Source organism: Sciurus vulgaris (assembly GCF_902686455.1).
Source record: "Sciurus vulgaris genome assembly, chromosome: 13".
NCBI lineage: Eukaryota > Metazoa > Chordata > Mammalia > Rodentia > Sciuridae > Sciurus > Sciurus vulgaris.
The window spans coordinates 67,153,867-67,178,511 of NC_136474.1; the positions used below are offsets into that span (position 1 = coordinate 67,153,867).

General features: G+C 32.2%; 1 protein-coding gene across 1 annotated transcript in view; it reads left to right on the forward strand.

Moving 5' to 3' along the window:
- PIK3C3 (phosphatidylinositol 3-kinase catalytic subunit type 3) overlaps positions 1 to 24,645 on the forward strand; it is a 124,537-nt gene that overhangs the window by 33,162 nt on the left and 66,730 nt on the right. Inside the window, exons 7-13 of the mRNA XM_079109347.1 lie at positions 833 to 904; positions 1,780 to 1,884; positions 2,514 to 2,606; positions 9,098 to 9,283; positions 15,379 to 15,533; positions 17,109 to 17,199; positions 21,362 to 21,429. Coding sequence (XP_078965473.1) covers positions 833 to 904; positions 1,780 to 1,884; positions 2,514 to 2,606; positions 9,098 to 9,283; positions 15,379 to 15,533; positions 17,109 to 17,199; positions 21,362 to 21,429 — 770 coding nt within the window. The remainder of the gene's footprint in view (positions 1 to 832; positions 905 to 1,779; positions 1,885 to 2,513; positions 2,607 to 9,097; positions 9,284 to 15,378; positions 15,534 to 17,108; positions 17,200 to 21,361; positions 21,430 to 24,645) is intronic.

Sequence of the window (24,645 nt, forward strand, 5' to 3'; positions counted from 1 at the left end):
AGAACTGATTGATTGAGTCTTGTTATTTAAGTTTACATTGTGTTGTCCCTCTGAGAAACAGTATTGCTACATCTCTAACTATGCATAAATTTAAATAACATCAAGCCCACACTTAAAATTCCATTCCTTTCATTGAATCTCAGTTGTGATTCCTTGAAAAGTTGACAGCATTTACATAGTTTTTGGAAATGGTGAAACACATTAGTTGTGCCACACTTTACTTGTGCTCTATAATTCCATTTTTCAAGTTCGAATATTAGAACTTTTCTTTTTTGATGAACCATCATAATAACCGCCTTAAAAAATAAAGTAAAAACAATTGCTAATTTCCATATCCCCATATCTCTGAAAAATATACACGTTTTTGTTAGATTTTATCTTTTTCCCAAAAGATATTATCAGTAACCAAAGATGTAAAAATATATTTTCTAACACAGGTGAAAAAGATAAGGATGATGATGATGATGATGATGATGATTTTTTTTTTGGTACCAGGGATTGAGGGATAGATCCCATGGACACTTTATTACTGAGCCACATCCCCAGTCCATTTTATTTTTTTATTTAGAGACAGGGTCTCACTGAGTTGCTTAGGGCCCCACTAAGTTGCTGAGTGAAGCTGTGTTTGAATTCACTATCCTCCTGCCTCAGCCTCCTGAGCCACTGGGATTATAGGCATGCACTGCACCCAGCAGGAAAAGGACCTTTTTATAAGGAAGAATAATGCTCATTGAATAGAATTAAAATATATGATAGTGTATAGTATTATGTTTTGCTTTTTATCATTTGACTAAACTTTCTTTTTTTTTTCACTTATTATACTGTAATCCAGGATGGTGATGAGTCATCTCCAATTTTAACAAGTTTTGAATTAGTGAAAGTTCCAGACCCTCAGATGTCTATGGTAATTTTGTTGTATAATTTTTTAATAAAAGTACTTTTCTCCAGAATGATTATAAGTTAGACCCATATAGTACCTTTTTCTTTTGAAAAAGTAATGTGTGTCCACTTCAATTATCTGGAAGTGATTTATAAGTCTGCTTTAGCTACTACAATCAGATATCAAATGGAAATTTGACAAGGTACATTGACAGCCTTAGAACAAGGTCAGGATAATATAGAGTTAGGCATCCTTTTTATTAGAATTGTTAAGAGCTGGGGAATGTCGTCATTAGAGTGGAAACTTATTGGAACAGGTATTTGAAAGAATGTCAGAAGATAAATTTGTATAATTAGGACCTGACAGCTAGGATCAATGAATGAACATTTTTGGAAGACAGACTTTGTTGTAAAAGAAGAAAGATTGTTGTAGCTACTAGAACTACTGATATATAAAGAGCTCTTAAAAGTTGAAGGACAAATGATCAAAAATCAAAAGTTAGGAAAAAGACATGAACAGATGATTTACACATGCAAAAAAGTAAATGTGTTAAGAAATCAAAGTGAATATAAAACTACATATTTCTTTAAACAATGATAATGTGGTTAAAACTAATAATGAGTAAATTAGTCAACACCAGATGTTTTAAGAGGCTTGATGGCATGTGCATATTGTGACACTAGTAGAGCTTAAGTCATTCACAGTTTCCCAATCTTGAAATGGGTACATATTTCTAAAAGATATAGAAGGGACTAAAATTTTACCAAGATAAAATGTTAAGCATTATAAAGTGCTTTTAAGTAATTATTGACTTATATTTCTGACTAGATAGCTATTGAGGTTTTTTTGGTTTTTTTTTGGTGAAGTTTACATTCTCAGTATTTTAAAATAATTTGTAGGAGAATTTAGTTGAAAGCAAACACCACAAGCTTGCCCGGAGTTTACGAAGTGGACCTTCTGATCATGATCTCAAACCCAATGCTGCCATGAGAGATCAGCTGAATGTAAGATATTTATAAATATGAATGTGAAAATAGTTAGATGGGTAATTTAGAAGCGACTGATGGTACATTAGCTTAAGAATGACTTAGATACACATCTTTTCCAAGTTGATCAGCCCTATATAATGTCAGCACTTTTTCTGTCTGCATTTAAAAAAAATTATTTAGGGGCTTTTTATAAATATATTCACTCTGGAAAGAGTATAAATGGTTTTTACTTTCACAATGTAGCATTCTTAGAACGTGGCCCTAAGACATTGCCTGAGAGAGAAGATGGTGTGTAAATGTGTATTATTTTATGTATTGAGTTGATAAGAGAGGAGGTTGCTTTGCTTTTGTTTTTTTCCTATTTTGTGATGGGGCATGATTTCTGTTGAATTAAATGAACTTTGTAGTTATATACTTACATTTGAAGTTTGACTTTTTCATCTTCTTTTCCTCCTTAAATCCTAATACTTTTTAGATGGATAAGTACAGCAAATTTATGTCTTACTTGACTGAATATACCTTTTCCGTGCTTGTATAGTGATTATATTATTGAAATATTTAATAAATGAAAAATATTAAATGACGTGGAAATATATAGGAAGAACATACTTGACAAAAGGAGTTCTTTTTCTGCTTTGTTATAGATTATTGTGAGTTATCCACCAACCAAACAACTTACATATGAAGAACAAGATCTTGTTTGGAAGTTTAGATATTATCTTACCAATCAAGAAAAAGTGAGTATCTTGAATATTTTCTTGTCAAATTTACCTACAGATTTTCTTAGTATTGAGATAAAAATGCAATCTAAATGCAGTTATGATCAACTTAAAGTTATTACAGAGCAATGTGTCTGATATTCCATTGGGGAAAAAAATAAAGAGGTAGGAGCGCAGAACATGTTTCTGTTTGTTGATACAATATCTAAATGGGTTTTGAAGTCAGAGTCTTGGATTCAGTTTCTGAAAACTACAACTTGTATGTGTTAGAAAGAAGCAAATTACTTTTTCTTGTTATTCTAATGGAGACAGCTTTCGTTCACAGGAGTGATAATATAAATGAATAACCTAGCAGAGTATAGGTGTATTCTTTGTGTAGAGTAAATGTTTTGTATCTCATTCCTCATACCTCTTTGAATTTGGATGGCTAGGAAAATATTTACACTATTAAAAGAACTATAGAATTCTGGAGATGTGCCTAAAGGAAAAATATGAGGAATATAAATGAGAAGGTAGAAAGTGAGTTAGTGAAGAAGCAAGAGAATACAGGTGATTTGAGACATTTGCTTTCCATAATGAAACCATGGAGTGAATAGTTTCTGGAGAAAGAATTGTGATCAAGTCATCAGCCCTAGGTTTGAGTCTAGAGACTTGGTTTTGAGTCTTCTTATTATCACCTAGAAGCATTTTGAATTTGGGCAAATTATTTCACCTAGTCAAGCTTAGCTTTCTCATATTAAATATGAGATCATTAAGCTGTAGTGTGAATTTTATGTCTCTTTTAATTCTTAATATAGTCTGTAAAGTTTTAGGACAAAGGGCCAAGGATTAACTTTAAAGTGTAAGAATAATAACCAGCATTTATTAAATAGGTGCTGTGTGCCAGGGATCTTTAAAATTCCATAATAACCCCACAATGTGCATAATGCTGACACTGTTCTGCAGATGAAGAGACTTGTGCTTTAGTGAGATTAAGGAATCTTCGCAGAATCACAAAGCTTATACATGGTGCCTCTGGATATGCTTGATACTGCATTTATAAAATAGAAGAGAAGGAAGTCAGTGAAAACAAGAAAAGAGGATTTATAGACAAAATATTTCCAACATCATGTGCATGCTTTCTTTAGCAGGAATGCTGAAGTGCATTAGAGGCAGAGCAGGGAAGCATTAGGAAAATTAATATCTGTCAGGAAGCTGTTATATAATTATGTAAGAATGAATTAATATGTTCTACAGTCTCATGAGATGGTCTTTAGCTACTTTGTTTGAACTTTTTTTCTGAACCAATTTTCCTTTCTTTAGCTTCTGAAGTAAAGATAAAAATCTAGACATAGCTGATCTTGACTCTTGCACTTCTTTATCATTCATTGATGCTGTGGGAAATTCTTTGTAGATGAATCATATTTATTCTTCGTTATATCCATAATAAGAATGAGAGGAACGTAAGATTTACCATAGCTTTGAGTGTTATTTTCTTCACTACTGAAGAAAAGGAAATATTCATCAGCAAAAACACAGATTTGTGATTTTGTTTTATAAAGATTAAGTTAGTATCATGATACTGTGTTAAATGAAGAGGAACCTTGATCACAGAAATTGCATTTTGAATGCAGCACAGTGTTGTCTAAAACACACAAGAAGATATTGAATTAAATCTGTTAGGATGTATAGGTTCAAGAAGCATAGAATAGATTTACAGAGCAGAACTTCCTTAGATAGAAAAGCTTGGAAGAAAAATTGTTTGTTTAAACAAGTAGTCACTTCCCACTGAAATTCAATTACTTCTAGATATGTGCAAAAGAAATAAAATGCTCAAGTGATATAAAGTGTGTGACAAGTTTCATTTAACTAGTTGATTTCAAGTTTTCGAAAGGTGGTGATGGAACTTCAATTCTCAGGACATATTACAGGATTCTTATGATCACTAGAGTAGAGTGAAAGATATTTTCTAATGTTTGGGAAGCACTTTTGAGTAAACAAAATATATATTGGCCTTGAAGTGACCAGAGGAATTATTCACACAGCCACATTTGTATCCTTGTAATAATTTAAAATGGGTTTTGTAGGAAACAAATAGTCCTATGAACCACTCCTTAATTTATTTACACAAAGACGTGTTAGATTCTCAGAAATTGTGATTTAGCATTTGGGCCCTGTGGCTGAAAAGCTTTCCTAGAGAAAAATGGGAGTGCTCAGAAAAGAAATTGGAGAAGAAATTGGAGGAAATTGGTTCTTACAAGGTTTTTTTGTTTTTGTTTTTTGTTTTTTGTTTTTTTAATTAAATTTGGTTTTTCTACCTGTTTTTTTCTACATGGCCTGTCTTAAATATTCTGGAGAAATACTCTTCTTGTCCATAAAGTTCACAGTAATGACCTCATCTAATAAAATTAATTTCGTTTGTAGTCCACTGTGGATAGGAAGTGACATCTTTTGTAGAATTCAAAATGTGAATGTTGTAAATTTTTAAAGCTATCTTTAATGGTAGCTTTTCTTTAAAAAGTGTTGCTTGAAAATAATTGTTATATTAACTCCATGATCTTGATTATGCTTTGGAGAAAATGCTGTTGGAAGAGTCACATGTAGTGAAGATAATAGTGATGAACTGATTGTTCTTAGGAGGCTTCTTCTGAGACAGTGACAATAGGACGGTAATCATATCTGTGTCTATTAACAAGAGATTGATGCAGAACTATAGCTGAAATGAATGAAGTTCAACAAGCATTTATTCACTTTTGGTCTAGCATTACACAAGACTCTTGGTATTATGTCCACGTATTATATAAATTAAATTTGTTTTAGGCAAAGGATGTTTACACATAATTAAAATGGGGAAGTATGGGGATTATAATTAAGGGTGACCATTTTAGTAAACATAAAGGTGATTGTTGTAATGAAAATATTAAGGGTAGCAAGATCATTATGGTGTGGTGTGAAAAAGGATTGTACTTAAATTTGAGCATACTCTGATGACATTATTTACATGGTGATCATTTTTCACGGGGAAGCTAAGAATGAGTAAGGCAGGCTGTTCAGGAAACAAAAGTTAGTATGGAAGGTTATTTAAGGAAAAGAGGGCAGCAGATTATTTTGGTTCTTGAATTCTACCCTTGGGAATTGGATTTTATAGGCAACAGGAAACCGCTAATGTATTAAGTGATATTTTAGGAAGACAAATTTAGGCACTTTGGAGCAAAGCTGACAAGTTTTTAAAAAGAAATAATTAGGAGGCTCAGGTACTGACTTACAGAGCAATGATGGAGAGCAAGGGAGTGGGAGGAAAATGTATAAGTAAGTTGACTTGGAGACAAGTTCCAGAGGTTTGGCCTAAGTACCAGAAACAAGGAAATAGGGTGAGTGGAAGGAGAGGTTGAAGAGAATTTTTATTTTGAATATTTTGAATTGGAAGTATTGGAAGAACAGCAAAGTAGAAACTTCTAATAATTGAGTTTGGTAGTAGTTAAAGCTCTACTCTAAATATAGTATTTTTAGTATTGAAGTAATTGTGATTCTGGCACTAGGAGAAAACAGGTAATTGTAAGACCTAGAGGTGAGATAAACAAAATAATTAATATAAAATATTATAATAAATGCAGTAAGATGAACATTTGATACTATACTCAGTGTAGGAAATAGAATAACAATAACTAGTAGATAATGAACATTTGTCAGTGTTTATCATGTGGAAGGCACTATTCTAAATGTTTTACTTTAACTTACTTAATCCTCATCATAACCTAATGAGATATCTAGGTTCCTTAAAAGTTAAATAATTTATTCCAAGTGATTCAGCTTACATGTTGTCACAGTTAAGAATTAGGATTTGAACCCAGACACCCTGGCTCTGAAGCCTATCCTCTATCTTTGGAAATTCCAGAAATAAAATTGCATATGAATTCTGTATCTTTACAGAGATGATAAAGCATTTTTAAAAGAGCAAGCCTAGGGTAAATATTCATCATTATTGTTGTCTTCAAATTATTTATCATTTTTCTTCTTCCTTTTTTCATTCCATTGCCTCTTGGTTTATCATTTGTAACAGTTACATTAAAAATTGTGATTTTTTTAATGTTAATTCCTTGGCAGCAGTGTATACTAAATCTTATTAATTTATCTCCAAATTGGAAAATCTAGGAGTTAGATTGTTTCAGTTGTTGAATCAAGTACATTGGTGTGCTGGAAGATTTGCTAATAATAGGTACCTGCCTACTCATTCCTATTAAGACTGTTGATGTACTGTGAAATGGAAAAGCTCTCACTGTAGTTACTTTAAGAAGTATTGCTTTGTTTTCACATTCAACCTATAAATACCTTTTCAAAGTGAAAAATAAATGCATGGAATAAGTTAGGATAGTAATCTGTGTTCTGTATGAAGAGAGGGCACATTATTCTGAATGGCATTTTAGGAGGTACAGAGGAAATGGACAGCTCTCCTTGGAGCTCTCTCTAGTTGTAGAGATAAGAAAGTTCACAAAAGCTTTTGGTAGTTAGAAAACCATCATTTAAAATGTAGTATTAACATGAGCCAGAGTCTAAAGAAAAAATTGAAAGTTGCTGAAAACTCTCTGGAAAAGCTGTTTTTAACAAGCTTATCTTAAAGGTGATAGACTGTTGAGAATAACTTAAGAAAAGTTGCGGACAGGGAGAATCATTGTAAAATAGGTTAACTTGACTGAATCCTAGAAAGGCAGTGAGAGTTCAATAGAGGAGAGATTTGGATTATGGTGGGAGGTATCAGTGGAATATTTTAAGAAAAAAGCCAAGAGTTATTTTTCATCTAAATGTATGTATTTACTTACTTATAAACTAGAGTGTCTCTCATCTCAATAAATCCACATTTTAAAGGTTTGGCAGTCATCTTCAGATAGTGGAAGGGCTGTCCATATGTATGGGATTAAGTTTATTTTCATTATCTCCAGAGAATGAAACAGATCAATGGAAAGAGGTTACATAAAACTTTTTTTTTTTGTCTTGTGGTTCATTACTGTAAAAACAAACAATATATAGCTGTCTATAAATGTAATGGCTATTTTGTAATTTATTCACTGGAATTATGTAAATAAATATTGGATTTCTTTTGGCAGGTATATGATAGGTCAAATTTCTGCTGACAATAGATTTCTGCTAAGATCACTTACAGCTTTTTTTTTTTTTGTACTGGGGATCAAGCTTAGGGGCATTAAACCACTGAGATACATCCCAGCCCAATTTTGTATTTTATTTAGAGGCAGGGTCTCACTGAGTTGTTTAGGGCCTTGCTAAGTTGCTGAGGCTGACTTTGAACTTGAGATCCTCCTGCCTCAGCCTCCTGAACCACTGGGATTACAGGTATGAGCCACCGTCCCTGGCACTTGTAGCTTTAAACATGTAAATGTTTGTGTGATATAAACTGGTGTTGAGACTCTGCTGGTTTACCAAACTCTGGGTATATGATATAATGAGAATCAGACTGAGGAGAAATTCAGGAAATATTGCTAGGACTGAGTGCAAATTCAGCAAATATTGTTGGACTAATTGACAGGAAGTGGTAATGAATTTCAAAAATCAGTGTAAGTGATGGAATGGTTCCAAGGGGCAGGGCTTGGCTAATTAGGGAATGGTGTAGTGCCTTAATGGTAAGGAGGCACCATCTGTTGGGAGAAATTTGGGACTGATTCTGAATTCTAGGTTTAGCTCATCCACATTTTGAGGTGATAGGTACATCTTTTATCTTTGCTGAATTCACATATAATTTAAACAGTGGACTAGATAATCTCCATAGTGCCTTTTCTTTCTTTTATCTAGTGAAATCAAGAATAACTTAAGTGATGGTTATGGAGTTTGATTTTATGTTCTATTAACCAGAATTTGTGTTTTGTTGTCCAACCTAACTAATAAAATGATTTTATGTGAGCACAGCAGGAATTTAAAACTTAAAGTTATTTTTGCTTAAGAGATAATTCGTAGATAGATTCGTAGTGGAAGAAAAAGACAAAGAAAACACTTGGAGTTCTCTCAGGAGAGTGTTACCAGTAAGGAGACACGGCAGTAGGGGGTCACACTGTGTAGAAAATAAGTGCATACCTTTATTAAAAGAGCAGGCAGTATTTATGCAATCATGAGCTATATCTGCAAGGTAATCTGTTTAGCTGACAGTCTTGTGAAAACTTGTGTGTTGCCTGTCTAAATTAGAAATAAGCTTCCAGAAAGATGCTGCAATCTGTTGAGTCAGACTATCCCTTGCTGCATTTGTATGCTTATTTTTTTCAGATTTTGTTTGATCTTTTTCTTTTCAAGTAGTTACTTCTCAGAGAGACATACTTATCCTTGTTTTAGCCCTTATTGGTGGGTATGTCGGAAAGCCAGTAATCATGCCCCAGGGAGGTGATTGAGAGTAAGGCTAGTGGTGGGAGTGTCCCTTGCTTGTCTGGTGTTTTTGTGACACACCGTCTATACTGCCTAATAACCCTTGATCTTTCCTAACCCACACAATAGGATGTTGTCTCTAATACTAAAATCTTTTCTGATTTTAGGCTTTGACAAAATTCTTGAAATGTGTTAATTGGGATCTACCTCAGGAGGCCAAACAAGCATTGGAACTTCTGGGAAAATGGAAGCCAATGGATGTAGAAGATTCCTTGGAGCTGTTATCTTCTCATTATACCAATCCAACAGTGAGGCGTTACGCTGTGGCCCGACTCCGACAGGCTGATGATGAGGTGTGTTATTATTCATTACTTCTGTCTGATTAGGTACATTTTCAACTAGAGCCTAAGTGCAGACTGTGTGTGTATATGTGTGTGTGGCGGGGGTGGGTGTGAGGGAAGCAGAGTGCAAGTACTCTTGAGCACATACATGAGAGAGATTTTTAGAAGGAAAGAGAATATACTGGGTGTATTTTCAGAAGTAAAATTAACATATTTCTCTAAGGACTTCTCCGTGAAATGAAAATTTACTTCCTGATCTGTTACGTGATAGGACAATCTCTCCCAAGACACCTACCTGGTAGCAGAGCTTGTATTGCTCTGTCTGGAAAAAGGAATTCTAATGAAAAATGGTTTAATGCAGCACCAGCTGGGGAATAATTCAGATCCCCTCTATCAGTCAGTATACAACAAGGCACATTTAATTGTGGCCTTGAAAAGCCTTGGGGCCTTTAAAGCACAAAGATGCACAGTCATCTTAACTCTCCTTTCAACTCCTCCTTTAAACTTCGAGCTACTTATGATTATATGTGTATGTGAATATTTATACACATGTGAGGCCATCACAAAGTAAGGAACACTAGTTAACACAAAGCATTGCTGAAGTTTGGGTGTTAGCAATTTCTAATGAGGTAAACTAATCCATCAATTTTTCTTTTTATAGTGTTAATGTATCATCAGGTGTAACCTAGTAGTTTATGCTGGGGCTTATGGAATATGAAATAACTCCTCTTAGATCTAAAGAAGACAAATATATATGTGTGTGTGTGTGTGTCTGTGTGTATGAATGCTGATCACATGCAACACCCATTGTCAATGATCTCTAGAAAAACAAAAATAGTGAAATCATTTTGAATTAATAGTGGCTTCTGAATTTCAAGAAACAAATGAGCCATTTATTAAAGTCTTTTTATATGTATGTATGTGATTAAAATAAAATTCAAACCATAAAATATAGTGAACCCTGCTGTATAATTCATCTATCTTCACCAGTTGTCATCTACAATGCCACTCACTCTCTACCCTCCAGTAGATTATTTTCTGGTACCCTCTGACTTCTGACCAATTGACTATAAATTAGGGATTCTCTTGATATCCCTTCTTGGGTTTTATATTGTGCTGCAATGACTTATAAATAAAACTAAGGGAAACATTACTTCCTTTTGCCTACTTATAACCAAGTATGTTTTAAAGGGTACAAGGGACCAAACAGATTGGGTGAAGTCCTGAGTACAGGAGCTTCAGTTCCCATGTGGTTTGGATACCCCAGCTTCCTGCTATCTAGACACTTTCTTGTTCATCAAACTGGAAACTTTTTAAATTCTGTCATTTTTAATTTTTATTGAGCTGTCATTATATAGGCATAATTGATGAAATCACTGACTACTGGTGATTAAGTCACACTCTTTTCCCCATACCCTATAGGTTACAACCTCCCAATCATATGGCTGCTTTGTCTGGCAACCAGTTACCATCTGCAGGGACTTTTCCAAAAGTTACCTTATTAAAATTAACTCAAATATGGTTGAAAGGGGCCTGATACTCTCCTTTCACCTTGTGACTCTTTATCACTTAGAAATTATTAGTTTTAAGGGATCTGGTTAGGAACCAGAGATGAAGACCAAATATATTTCTTTGATATAACACTATCAAATGTAGCTTCTAATATATTTTTTTAATTGTAATAATATAAATGTGTAATGGCTACACTATCACCTAAAAATAATACAAATAGGATTATTCTATTAAAAATTTGCCTTATTAACTGAAAAGTTAAGATGTTTTCTTATCATTTATGTTTCCCATCCATGAAGTGTAAAAACGTAGATAAATGAATATCTATGATATGGTGAAGGATGTTTAATCTATTAAAAAATATACTGTGTTCTGAATTCTACAAACACCTTTTATAGGGAAGAAAAAACATTTTTCCTCCTATATTAGATTTTTGGCTAGGGATCTGGCCAAATACAGATAAACAAGGGAAACCATACAAGGGAAAGACAGATAAACAAGGGAAGCTTATGTCATATAAACCTATGGGGACCTTTGTAATTAAATGATGACCTGAAAAAATGGTTACACTTGAGCATTTTTATACGAGGTTTAGTGAAAGGTGCAAAGTCATAGAAAATGTGATAGAACAAAGGAAGAATAAGCCAAGAGTAGTATAGTAAACTGGGAGACAGAAGAACCTGTTCATAGAGATAGCTCTCTGTGTCCCTCTGTCTTGATACACTCATGCCTCCAAATATATAGGGAGGGCTCTTCTCACTTTAGGGTCTTAAGGACAGTTCAGAAGAATGCCAGAGTGTCATTTCTGAACTTGCTTTTTCTCAAACTTAAAATATTTGCATTCAACTCAGATAGTCAATTGAAATATTTGAATGTTGAGGTGCTATATTTTTATGTATTCTTTTTGAACAGCAGCATAATATTGTACTGTGACTTTATTTATAATTCATTTAACCATCGAACTCTTCATATAGGCAGTTAGGCAGTTTTTTTCACTCTTTTGATATAACTGTGTGTGTGTGTGTGTGTGTGTGTGTGTGTGTGTGTGTGTGTGTGTGTGTATGTATGTGTATGAATAGCTTGCATTGGAATTATTGGGTCAAAAGATAATATAATTTTTCCATCTTGCTGATAACCCACTGTAAGTCTTCAGTTTTTATGCTTGTATCATACTTTTAAAATTACACTAGCTTTGTGGCACTTTAAGTATATTATTAGATAAATTCTTTCATTCTCTGACTTTTTAAAAATAATTTTCTTCATAGTTTTTGTACATTGATTTCCATGAAATTTAGAATAGTTTTTTTTTTCATTTTCTTATATTTTTTTACCAGAATCTAGAGTTAAATTAGAAAATTAATTCATCTTAATATTAAATTCTCTTTCTTGGCTACATAAGTTTTTTTTTTATTCATTCACAGCTCAGTAATCATTGTTTTTACAGTTTTGAATGACCTTATCCCTTTTATCTCTTATTTTACTTCTCTTTAGTTATATACATGATATAATGTATTTTATCTAGTCACTTGATCCATTTCTCTTAATGGTTCTAGTAGACACTAGGTGGTGTTCTCATATTTCTTACATGTAGAAGCATGCTTATCCAAAAAATATGTATGTCTTTTTTTCAAATCTGTTATTTTTCTTTCACTGCATTAACTCAGAGGCTAATAATGATGAATAACAGTGATAGTGAATAGTGAATTATGAAAGTGATAGCTATCACTCATTTTATGGGAATACTTTTAGTATTTTACTCTCTAATGTGTGTTTCTTACTGGTTTTCTTATTTATGTTAAGAAAATTTCTTTTTGTTTGGACTTATGAGTGTATGTTTAAATAAAAAATGACTTCTGTAAATTATCATTCTTTTGGCACTTGTCTTTCACCTGTAAATTGTTAATCTACTTACTGGTAAGTATTCTATTTTCTAAAATTTTTTTCTTTTTTTTAATTTTCTGAAATTTTTATGAAGCATATGCTTGTAAAATTAATCTTTTAATAACTTTGTTAATTTAATTTGATAATATTCAATTTAGAACTTTTTAAAAAATCCTCTTACTGTTGTGCCATTCAAGTGAAGTTGTACATTAGAATTTAATGAGGAAGTGACATTTGAGATCAACTTGAATGAAAGTTTAGAATTCTCAGCTTGAAGTTTATATTCCAAGTAGATAGAGCAGTATGAGCAGAAGCACGGAGATTGAAAAGTACAGGAAGAACAGAAAAGAAAATATTTCACTTTTACCAGAGAATGGGTATGTAGCTGTTATAAGGCAAAATCAGAACCCATGTCACTAACTGAAAGTGCCTATATGAAGAGTCATTCTCAATTCAATAAGGAATGGGAAGTCAATGAGTGATTTTAACATGGAGCTTTGCATTCACACTCTGAAGTATTAGAATTAACTTATCCTTCAGAAAAATGGTGATCTCTATCTTGATAAAATGTTATGTCTCCTGGGAAATTTTTACTGAATTGCCTGAGATGGAAACCTGATTTTTATTTTTTTTATATTTTTTTTTCTTTGATTTTACTCAAATCCTTATTGTCCTTCATACTTGGAAGAATTTTATATTTTTCAAGATGTGATTATATAATGAGAAAGTAGGATTTATACTTAACTATTGACATTAATTCATTTTTATATGTATGAAAAAAAAGTGTAGTTTGAACATAGAGTACTGAATTATAAGCAAATGAGATAGTGGTAAGTGCATTAAAAAGAGGAAAGTTTTCTGAATTTTCCTTTCCTGGGGAATATAATAATCTTGCAGTCTTTTTGATTTCATGTAGTTCAGTCTTTTCTGTAATTGGGAAAAAATACCAGTGACACATTCTGTGGCACTCGTAATGAAGGCTAATGGTAAAACCGAACAACTTATACCTCCAAAAGAGGACACTTGACACTTGTCATGAAACTTACTGATCAATTTAATGTTATATAATACACTTTATTTCTTAAGAAAAAAATATGTACTTATATAGTACCATATATCTTAAATATGTTTCTAGAAAATCATATGTCTATTCTTCAGATTTTAAAAATGGTTTTTAGTAGAAGGGAGACCTGTAGCTTAGAGGAATGGGGCCAGGGGAAGGAACAGAGATACTGAGAAATAAGATTGACCAAATTATATTGTTAAATTTTGTGCATGTACTGATATTTCATAATGAATACCACTATTATATATAATTATAATGCACCAATAAATTTAAAAAATTTTTATAAATGTTTTTCAAAAGCAGAACATTATACAAGTGCTTGGATACAGTCATTTGATTTCCCTGGTCACTGACATTGACATTTGAATAAGAATTAGCCAATTAACCTTTTTTAAAATTGATATTTATGTTAAAATCATGTGTATTACTCCTCAGAGTTGCTTCATTACAAAATTTTCACTATGGTGATGTAAAATATAAAAGATGAAAACAAGAAATATATGATGATTTAAGAGAAAAGAGGTTGCCAGCAAGTTGACTGTCATCACAATATATATAAAATTATTGAAAAGACAAAGAAGTAAGCAAGTAATTACAAGTGCTCTAGATGTTATATGAAGGAAAGAAAAGGGTGGATCATGAAATAGTTACCGAAAATTTAGCCTGGTTTAGAGGGTAAAGAGGAGATTGAAGTTGAATTGGTAGTCTTATCATCTCAAAATTACCTAATTATGAGATTCATGTGGCTAACTGGCTATTAGAATTGGAAATAATGAATACCTTTTTTTTTTTAAATTTTGAGTTTTATGAGTTTCTTCAGTTTTTGTTTTTAGGAGTAAACTTTATTAGCATTTTCTTAATAGTTCTTGAGAAGAATAAGAACTACATTTATAGAGTAAGACAGAAAACATTTTCATCCTAAACATTAGAGTCTTTTTATATCAGAGAAAACTCAGAAAATTAAAATATCCTTTGTTACCACCTTTTTAACCTAATTACTCCATTGATTTTCAGTAGTAGTATGGAGGCTTACACTTTTTTTTTTTTTCTTTAAGTCTCCTTTGATACATGATGGGAAATAAGCATTTCCCTTTATCAAGAGTATTAAAATGTCTGTTTTATAGGTTCTTTCATTTAAGAAGTACTCTGAATTCTCTAAAACCTAAATTTCAAGGAAAAAAAGAACAAAGGATTTTTTTTAGTACTGATGAGAAAAGGTCATGAAACAAATTCTTTGAAAATTTGAAATTGCTTATGTAGTAATTTTTTAAATTGCAGTTATCTTATCTGCTAGGAAAATGAATCCTTTAAATTTCTTGGTTCACACAAACCATCTCTATCTCCCCTGTACAGTTTTGTTTTATTTTATGCTCTTCAGATGCTACTTACTGTGTGCCAAATGCTCTACTGTAACTTTCTTTTGTTAACTGATTTAATGTTCATGTCTCTTTCTGATGTTTTTATTATGTTCATTTTATAGCTAAGAATGCAGTGGAGCTCCAAGAGCTTAATCATCTTAGTAACATACCAAAGGTGACACAGCTGAAAAATAGATAAAATTAAAATGTTAGCTTGATATTTAGGAATAAATTATGTCTATAATCATTTTGTTTTTGTTTTTCTAATATTAGCTTTGTTTGTTTTTTAGGATTTGTTGATGTACTTACTACAGCTGGTTCAGGCTCTTAAATACGAAAATTTTGATGACATAAAGAATGGATTGGAACCTACCAAGAAGGATAGTCAGGGCTCTGTGTCAGAGAATTTGTCGAATTCTGGAATAAATTCTGCAGAAATAGATAGGTATGGATATTCAAGGAGGATGTGCTTTGAAATTTGATAATTTGCCCCCTGTTCAAGTTGTTGCCTTCTTTACTTTTCCCCAGAAATACCAAATCCTAACTCTTAGTTTTGGGGATTATGACATATATATTCACTGAGCACAAATTACTATTTTGTAGAACAGATTTTCACAGGCTATCAAGTCACAATACCTTAGTTAAAATTTCAACTCTGTCATTTAGCAAACTTGTTTAAGTTACATATTTTTTGTGGCCCCACCTTTTTATAATAAAAATTAGTATAGCATTAGTAACTGATCATCAAAGATTGAAGATTAAATGAATTAAGATTTAAAAAGCATTTAAAAGATGGTGTAGCACATAGTGCTCAGTAAGTATTAGCTACTGTTACTATTTATGTTAAAATAAAATTAGTTATTTGAGCAATTTAAGGCTCAAATAGTTTAATGAAATGTATTTTTTTACTGATTGCTTTTCTTCAAATAGCATGATATTTGAACTGAAAGTCAACCCTTAAAAATAACAACTGAAAAGTCCTAACTGTGTACCTGACCCCCTGCTTAGTGTCAACTGTGTACCTGATGCAGTGTCACCTAATAATGACTATCTCTGAAGTTGATATTCATACCTTAATTTAGAGATAAAGGACATAATGTTAAGTAAATTGCCCAGGCTTATGTCTTACAAATTGTCGTCTCCCAAGTTCTCCTGCTTTGCCATTTCCTTTTTATAAAATCTTAAAAATATGAAATAAATGGGATTTTCTTTTTAAATAGTAAAAAAAAAAAGTGAGGTGGGAGTGATGTAAAATATAAAGGTAAGGAAGTTAATGAACAAACCAGATTTAGAATTCATATTTCCTGAATCAGTCCAGTCATTTAATTTATTATATGGTCCCAAGATTGGAAATCTGAATTTTCCTTCATGTTTTTAATGCTGCTATGCTTTCTCTTCTATGTATATATGAAGAGCTGGAAAATAGGAAAACACCATTTCTGCTTCCCTATACTACTATATATTTTTCTAGTTTTAAGAGAAGAAACCCTGTAGATTGGAGCCCTTCAGTCTTAAGTCATTATTTGCCTGTTCCTTACTTATGCTACCTAGTAATGAAAAGGTAACTAGTAAAGGTCTTTTCAAAACTTTATGAGAGGATGCAAACTGTAAACCAGTGTTTTCCAAATTACGGTTGGACACTTTTGTGTGATTTTTAAGATCAAAGTGGTGGGGATGATCTTGCAGTCAAATATAATTGAAAAAATGCAGGGTTAATGTTAAATAGGCTTAAAAAAAAAAAAAAGGCAACCAAGTCAAACAAAGTAAAATATAACCCTGTAGTATTTATGAAAACAACTACTAATATGCATACTTGCACATAAATCTGCAAGAGGCTGTTATCCATAATCATTGACCCTGGAGGGTCTTTTTCCCAGAATATAATGTGACTCTAGTGTTGCACAGAAAAAAATAAATCTTCAGGAGGTCATGCGTTAACCAGGCACAAAGTGAACTATTCTAAAAAAAATGTGTTTTCTCTTAGAGTATGTTTCAGTGATCTCTCCTCATACTTTTTCAGCTCACAAATTATAACCAGCCCTCTTCCTCCAGTGTCTTCCCCTCCTCCTGCATCTAAAACAAAAGAAGTTTCAGATGGTGAAAATCTGGAGGTGAGTACAGAGCTTTTCAAGCTTGCTATAGGAGAGATCCTACCAAACACCTTACATTGGTCTTCAAAACCTTGATTTTGTTTAATCTAAATATTACAACTTTGTTAAATAACTTGTTTTATGATACATATTTATGAATTTTCCCCTCAGTTAATGTGCTGGGTAATCTTCATTTTATTGGTGTTTTGGGCATATAAATGGATTCATGTGCAATGTGAGAATAAGCGAGGTTTAAATATTTTATTAGGGAAACTGAATATTTATGGTTAATGTATTTATAAACAGTACTGCAATTGTCAATGTAATTACAATGTAGAAATGTACAACTTTGGTACTAGGGATAATATACTAAGTGTCTGTTTTTAACTCTACAGATAGGTGCATTCATTTTCGATGTAAAACAGTCTTCTTTCTTAGGCTAGTACTTCTTGGAAAGTATATTTGGAAGTGCATTCTAAAAGCTGACATAGAGCATATTGTTAAATTTGTCCCCACAACTTTTAAGAACCATTTATACTCCAGAAGTTGAAAATAAATAATGCATTAATATTTAATAATGCAAATAAATATTAGAAAGTTCAGTTGATTTTTTTAGTGTGTATATTTATTTATACATATATATAATATATTTTTCTGTCAGATTTAGAAGCTAATGATTGAATAGATCATTTGTTTTAGCTATTAATTATTGATTGAAGTTTACATACAAACATACAAACCATATTTAACTGTAAAAAATTTTTAAATTAAAAGATTATAGAATCCTTAGATGACCCCTTTAAGGAGCCTTTCTGCTAAGGGGTCATTTGCCCTTTCAAAGCTAGGAAATTGATTCATTCGTTCAGCATTCGCACATATTTCTGGTTCCTTTTTATGAACCAGAAACTGTTCTAGGTACTGGGATTAGTGAAGCAGAAAACAATAACATTTACCATCTTTGTTGCTATGGCACTTACAATCTAAAGTTACTGTGCAGAATGTCAATAATATCTACATGTAGGAGAAGAGAAACTACCTATTTTTTTTTTTTTTGCCTTGGATGTAGCTCTTTAATTAGGTATGCCCTCTATGGCATGGGTTCAGTTGTCAACTAAGAAAGATCATAGATAACCTTGCCCCTTTGAATGAAATATAGTTAGATTTCACTTGATTAAAATATATCCTTATATTTGATTAATAGTTCATGATTATTTGGGGGTTTTATTCTTTTTTTTTTTTTTTCTTGTTGGGTGTTTTTTTTTTCTTTCCTTTTTTTATTTATTGTAAACAAACGGGATACATGTTGTTTGTCTGTTTGTACATGGGTTAAAGGCATACCATTTGTATAATCATAAATTTACATATGGTAATGTTGTTTGATTCATTCTATGAAACTACCTATTTTTAAAGGAGAAAAATAAAGGATGATAGGGAGTGTTGGTAGTATAAGGTGGCTGCAATTTCACAAAGATTGGTCAGGAAGGCTTCCCTGAAGGAGTACATCTGTGCAAAATGAGCACACTAGGGAACAATGACATGGATGTTAGAGAAGGGCATTTTAAACAAAGGTAATGGCAAGTAGAGTTGCCCTAAGACCAGTCCTTAAATCTGTGACTGAGGACCAACAGAGACCAACTTATTGTTTGTGGAATGAGGGTAAGAGATCATGGCAGAAGATTGATTCTGAGAGAGAACTGGAAGATCAGTTTTGTATGGCCTGTAGGCCATTGTACCAAATGAGTTTTACTTGAAAACTATTGAAATAATTCAAATGAGACAGATTAGAGGTATGAGCCAGGGTGGCTTACATTGAAAGTGATTGGATTTCAAAAGCTATGTTCAGAATATTCTTTATTTTACTACCTTGCTTTCAAAACTTTTAGGTTAAAAATTTTAAACAAGTGTTCATGTATTTCTTATATGTCTCTTGTGAATGATGAACCTATTTGTTGCACAATTAATAAGTCACTTTAACCTTTTCTTTGATGATAGTTCAGGTAATCCAAGCTATATATCAGAGAACAATAGGAATCATTTTGATAGATATTTTCCTCCCTTTTCCCTATGCTAGTAAAGTAATAATATTGTATAAGCAGTTGTCACCTTGAAGTTGTAATTAAACAACTTGAGATACCAACCTTCTTTTCTTCTCCCTGATACTTTGGCATTATCTCAAGTTTTTCCATGTTTCTCTCATGGAGGTTTAGAAGACCATTTTGTCAGTTTGGCCACATATTTAAAAAAATATAAAATTCAATTCTCATTGCTTAAGTATGGTTATATTTCATAAATTCAAAGAGTTTTTATTTGAAAAGAATTTATTTGAAAAGAAAATGTGTCCCTCATCTGTTGGGTACAGCATTGTACATATGCCACAGAGTAAACTTGCTGTGTTGTCAAAATCTTGTACCCTTTCCTAAAGTTTTTTTCTGCTGTATGAAAGACCTAGGGTAAAATTCCCCTGAATAATAGAATTATTACTTTCTCCACATTGTCATTGTTTGCTTTAAATATTTTAATGTTTTTTTTTTTTTTTTTTCACTAAGTGCATTCAAGTAATCTTCTGTCACTGTTTAGTGATCTTTATATCTAATGCTTTGAGGTTTTTTTTTTCCCCTTTGGCCTTAAAGTCTGTTTTATCTGATATTAATAGCATGTTGTCTTCATTAGTATTCTCTGGTGAGTTTTTTTTTTTTGGTATTTTAAATATTTTCATGACCTTATATTTTATTTATTTCTTTGGTACTGGGGATTGAACCCAGGGTCATTTAACTGATTTAACCATTGAGCCACATTCCCAGTTTCCTTTAAAGATATATTCTTTTCTTTTTCTTATAGAAATATTCAAATATGTATTAGTATCCCTATCTTAAAAATTCAGAAAAGCAAAACAAATTTTTCTTTTGACATAGCTCATAAATATAGCACTTATTTTCTTACCTTCATAATCAAGAGTCTCAAAGTTGTTTTTATATACTTATTCTTCCCTTCTTTTCCAATCTTTAAGCTCCATCATTTTGACTTTTGCTTAAAACTTACCTCACTAAATCGCTGAATGACTTTAATGACTGCACATACTTTTCAGTTCCATTGAGTGGTTTGGGTGATACCATACATTCCTTGTCACCTCTCTGTTCCTTCTCAGTTTCCTTCATCAGCACTCTCTCCTCTACTTGACGTCTTAATGTTCCTTAGGATGTTCTATATTCTCAATTTACACTTACTCCAGGCTATACTGATAAACTCAGATTAACATTCTAGCTCAACTCTGTCATCTTGAGTTTCAAATTTATATCCAAGTACTTACTTGATCTCTTCTGTATATTTAACAGGCATTTCAAACTTAATATTTCAAAACATATCTGTTTCAGTTCTTAGACTGCTTCTTATGTTTGCTAAATCCAGAAATTTGGGAGTTAACATCACTTCCTTCCATTCCTTCCTGTTTCCTCTTTATTAGCAAGTCCTATTAATTATATTTCCAAAATAGTTCTTGTCTTCTTGTCATTGCCACCCCCCCCCCTCACTTTTCTAGAGTACTGTAATAGCATCCTAACTGATCTCAGGTCTGTACTTTTTCAAGAAACCAGAATATTTTCTTAAAATGTAAATTAGATCATCCCACTCTCCTTTTGACATCTTTCACTGGGTATCCATTGCTTTTTAAGTAAACTCCATACTCAGTAGTGTGACTTTAAAGATCTTGCATAATCCGACCTTGTCTTCTCTTTTCAGCCTCTTAATTTAGTTTTTACTATATTTTAGCAACATTGTGCCCTTTTAAAATTACTTGAACAAACTAAGCTCAGTGCCTTTGTATATAGTATCATCTTGATTTTGTTTAAATTGATGTCCTCATCATTACCTTTTCTGATGTCCTAATCCAGATTATTTCTGTGACCATTTTTTAATGTCTTTCTCCTTTTGGAAGTGTTAAGTTCCAGGATGACAAGGGACTCTGTGAACTGTGGTGTGCTCACTTGTTCTATATTGCTTGATTTAGAATAAATATTGAATGGATGGATAGAGGGTGGAAGGGAGGAAGGGGTATATGGATGGTAGAAAATCTGAACCATCACTTGAGACACACAGTTGAAAACTCATATGCCAGTGTAGACTCTTTTATCCCCCCTCCCTGTTAATAGCAGATTGTAATATGTATACATTTCTTTTAAACTTTCAGCAAGATCTTTGTACCTTCTTGATATCAAGAGCCTGCAAAAACTCAACACTGGCAAATTATTTATACTGGTATGTGAAAATAATTTTGTTTATTTTATCATCACAAATAAGAACTATTTTTCACCATGCTGTATACATTAAAACAATTTTAAATTTAGATGTGAACAGTCATTAAAAGCCTAGATAAGTATTTATGTTTACCTGCATTTGTTTACAGCTGTGTTTATGGAAATGCTTGTTAGCATCACTTCGTCTCTTCAAGAGCTAAGATATAGCTGTGTAATGGAATGCTGCTTTCTTTTTTTTTTTTTTTTCCTCCTAATTTGTTCTGCTTGCCGTTTTGCTATCTAAATAATATATATTACTTCATAATTTTTTGAGAGTGTGTTTTCACATTATTTACCAAAACATTGGAATCAAGCAAAACTAGAAAACTGAAATTCAGTTACCTTATTTAATTTTAAAGATGAAGAAACTAAGGCATAATACACCATAACTGAACTCGGTATGCCCTTATTTAGAGTTAGATTATTTATCTATTACTTTTCCATTTTCAGAGTATTTTCAGTGACCTTCTCTCATTTTTCCCTGTGTTGTTGAATGGGGCAAGTGTAGCTATCTCTGTGTTATAAAAGAACAATATCCTCAGTGAGCTGAAAGAAAGAGAGAAACTGAGACACAGAGAAGCTGACTTCCTGAGACACAGTTAGCGTGAAGCATGGCTTCATCTGTTGGTTATAGAATTCTGAAGGGTAGAAGACAAGTAACTTAAGCCACTGAGAAGTATTTTTATTCAATAAATGAAAGCACTAGGATTAAACATGAGATAAATGAGTCATTTCCAGCTTTACATAGCAAACAAAGGGCAGAGCCAGCTGGATCTGCTCCACTTGAAGCCTTCTTTATATTTGACAAAATACTTAAAATAACACTTTTTAAACTTTTTAACATAGTTTTTAACCATAAAAATAATCTTTGGTCTAATCTTACTGTTTCATTTGTAGCCTTAACTTACAAAGTACAAATTAAGAGATGTGCATTCTAAAGTTCATTATTTTAAAATAACAATGAGGCATTTTGCTTTTTATGAGGAAATTAAACAGAATACTACCGTGTTTTAGCCTCATTTTGGAGAAACTGTCCATGGGTTGAATCAGACCTTAACTTCATATTCCTGGATACTGCCCTGTAGCCAAGAAGTAGACAACCCAGTCAGCTCTCTGGTAACCCACACAGGTGCTGTTACTTACATTAACAATATTTATTTACGTCTTTTTGGTTCTCTTTACCACACAAAAACAGTATCAACACTTTTAACTAAACCAGTCATTTTCTTCTTCATTGGAAACTGCCTGTGGATGGTTTAGAAACTGTGATTTATTTTTCCCCTCTGTTGGCCTTGAATAGTGGGAAGAAAAATAATTCCCTGCTTTTGTTTTAGCAGTTTAATATAATATTCATTAAAGTACATTTCCCTCATTTTAAATCTTAGCATGCTCTTGAAGATATGTCTACACAATATTTTGACTAGTTGTTAATCACTATTTTTCCTCAGCAGTGTATACTTAGAACTTGTCATATTACCAAATTTCTATTTTCTTTTAATATAACATTTTGCATCCTGATGTTCCCAATATACCAGTTTGAACTCTTTAAGTATATGTCCACTTACTGGTATTACAAAAAAATATTTCCTCATGAAAAATCTAAGTAAATATTTAAAAGAAAGTAGAGGAAAAAGTGTGTAGGCCATGTTGCTGAGTTTTTGAGTATTTCTAAGTTTCTTAAGTATTTTAAAATTAAGGTTTCTATGTTTTCTTTAATTCATTACTGAGTATTTCTTTATAGATATTTTGTCCCCTTGTAACGTTCATGAGTTCTTTTGGCTCGGAATTTATAGTCTAAAGTAGGCACTATTATAAAAACTTTGTGTATATACTGATTATGTGGTTTCAAAATTACATATATTCTTTGGATTTGATTGTAGAGCAGATTTCATTGTAAAATTTGAAATTAGTTTTGGTAGAATCTCTGATCTCTCTTTTTTTTTAAAGTAGGACAAGCATTCAAATCATTCTGAAAGAAGCTGAACAGGAGGAAACTTATTAGATGAACAATTTGCAATTTCTGTTCAGGAAGAGCAGTTTGTTTTCTCTGTAGATAATAAAAAAAGTGCAGCCCCAGTTCTCAGTCTTATGAGCTTTCCATCAAACTTAGATTTGATATGTGTTTTTCCACTATATCTCTGATTCATTGAAACAATTGCATGTGCTATATCTTTTCCTTCTCTAAGGAGTAATTGTTTTGCCCATATTTATAGTCTGCATGTTACATATTCAGAAATACTCATGGGGGAAAAGGTCATTCATGTGGATTCTTAACTTTGGTAGGTACTACTTTGGGGAATGTACAGTAGCAGTGTAGGAAGTAATTTCCAATGTTTGGTTTGGAATGATCATTCTTTTCCTTTGAACATGGACAGAATAGTATAAAATATTAATCAAATGTAAGAACTAAAATGCCTTTCACTAAGCTTACCTCTTATAACATATGTATTCAAATATAAATTTAATTGGATGTGCTATTTCCTTTTAAATATTTTGGATTTCTTTTTTTATTTGTTCCCTTTCCAGTGATTTAAGCAGAATTCCTGCTGTAGCTAAGTCCTTAGGGACTGATAGTTTTGCAGACAATCCTTTTAAAATGAATAGTGTCAACCTTTTAAACCACAGAGGGGAGTTATAGTCTCCAATCTGTAAAATGTTGGACATCAGAATCTATAAATTGTTCCAGTTTTTTATTTTTATAGTCGTTCCAGTGTGTTGAAATTGAAAGTAAACTTTGGATGCTTTGACATGTTTTCTATAACTTTTAAGACCTTTCAAGGTAATAAAGGTTATTTACTCCACAAAATGAAATTGCCAGGAAACAGGTAGTCCACTGATGTCATCTTACAATGAGTACCTAGACAATTTTGTCTGCATTTCTACTTTAAGATGACAGCCTTCAAGGGAATACCTTAGAGTGCTTTGTAGAATCTAGTTTATTGGCATGAACAGTGACTCTGTTTTCTAGTCTTGATCTAACCTTGTCTTTCATATTTGTAGATGACACTATTATTTTTATTTTAAATGGGCTTTTTCTTTGCAGAATGACTTGAATAATATGAGATGTGTTTGATATTTGACCATTATCATGAAGATTAACATACCTTCAGTTGCAGGAAATAGCTACAGCCATAGGCTTTACTTGATGATCAAAATGACTTGAACACAGCAGTTGGTT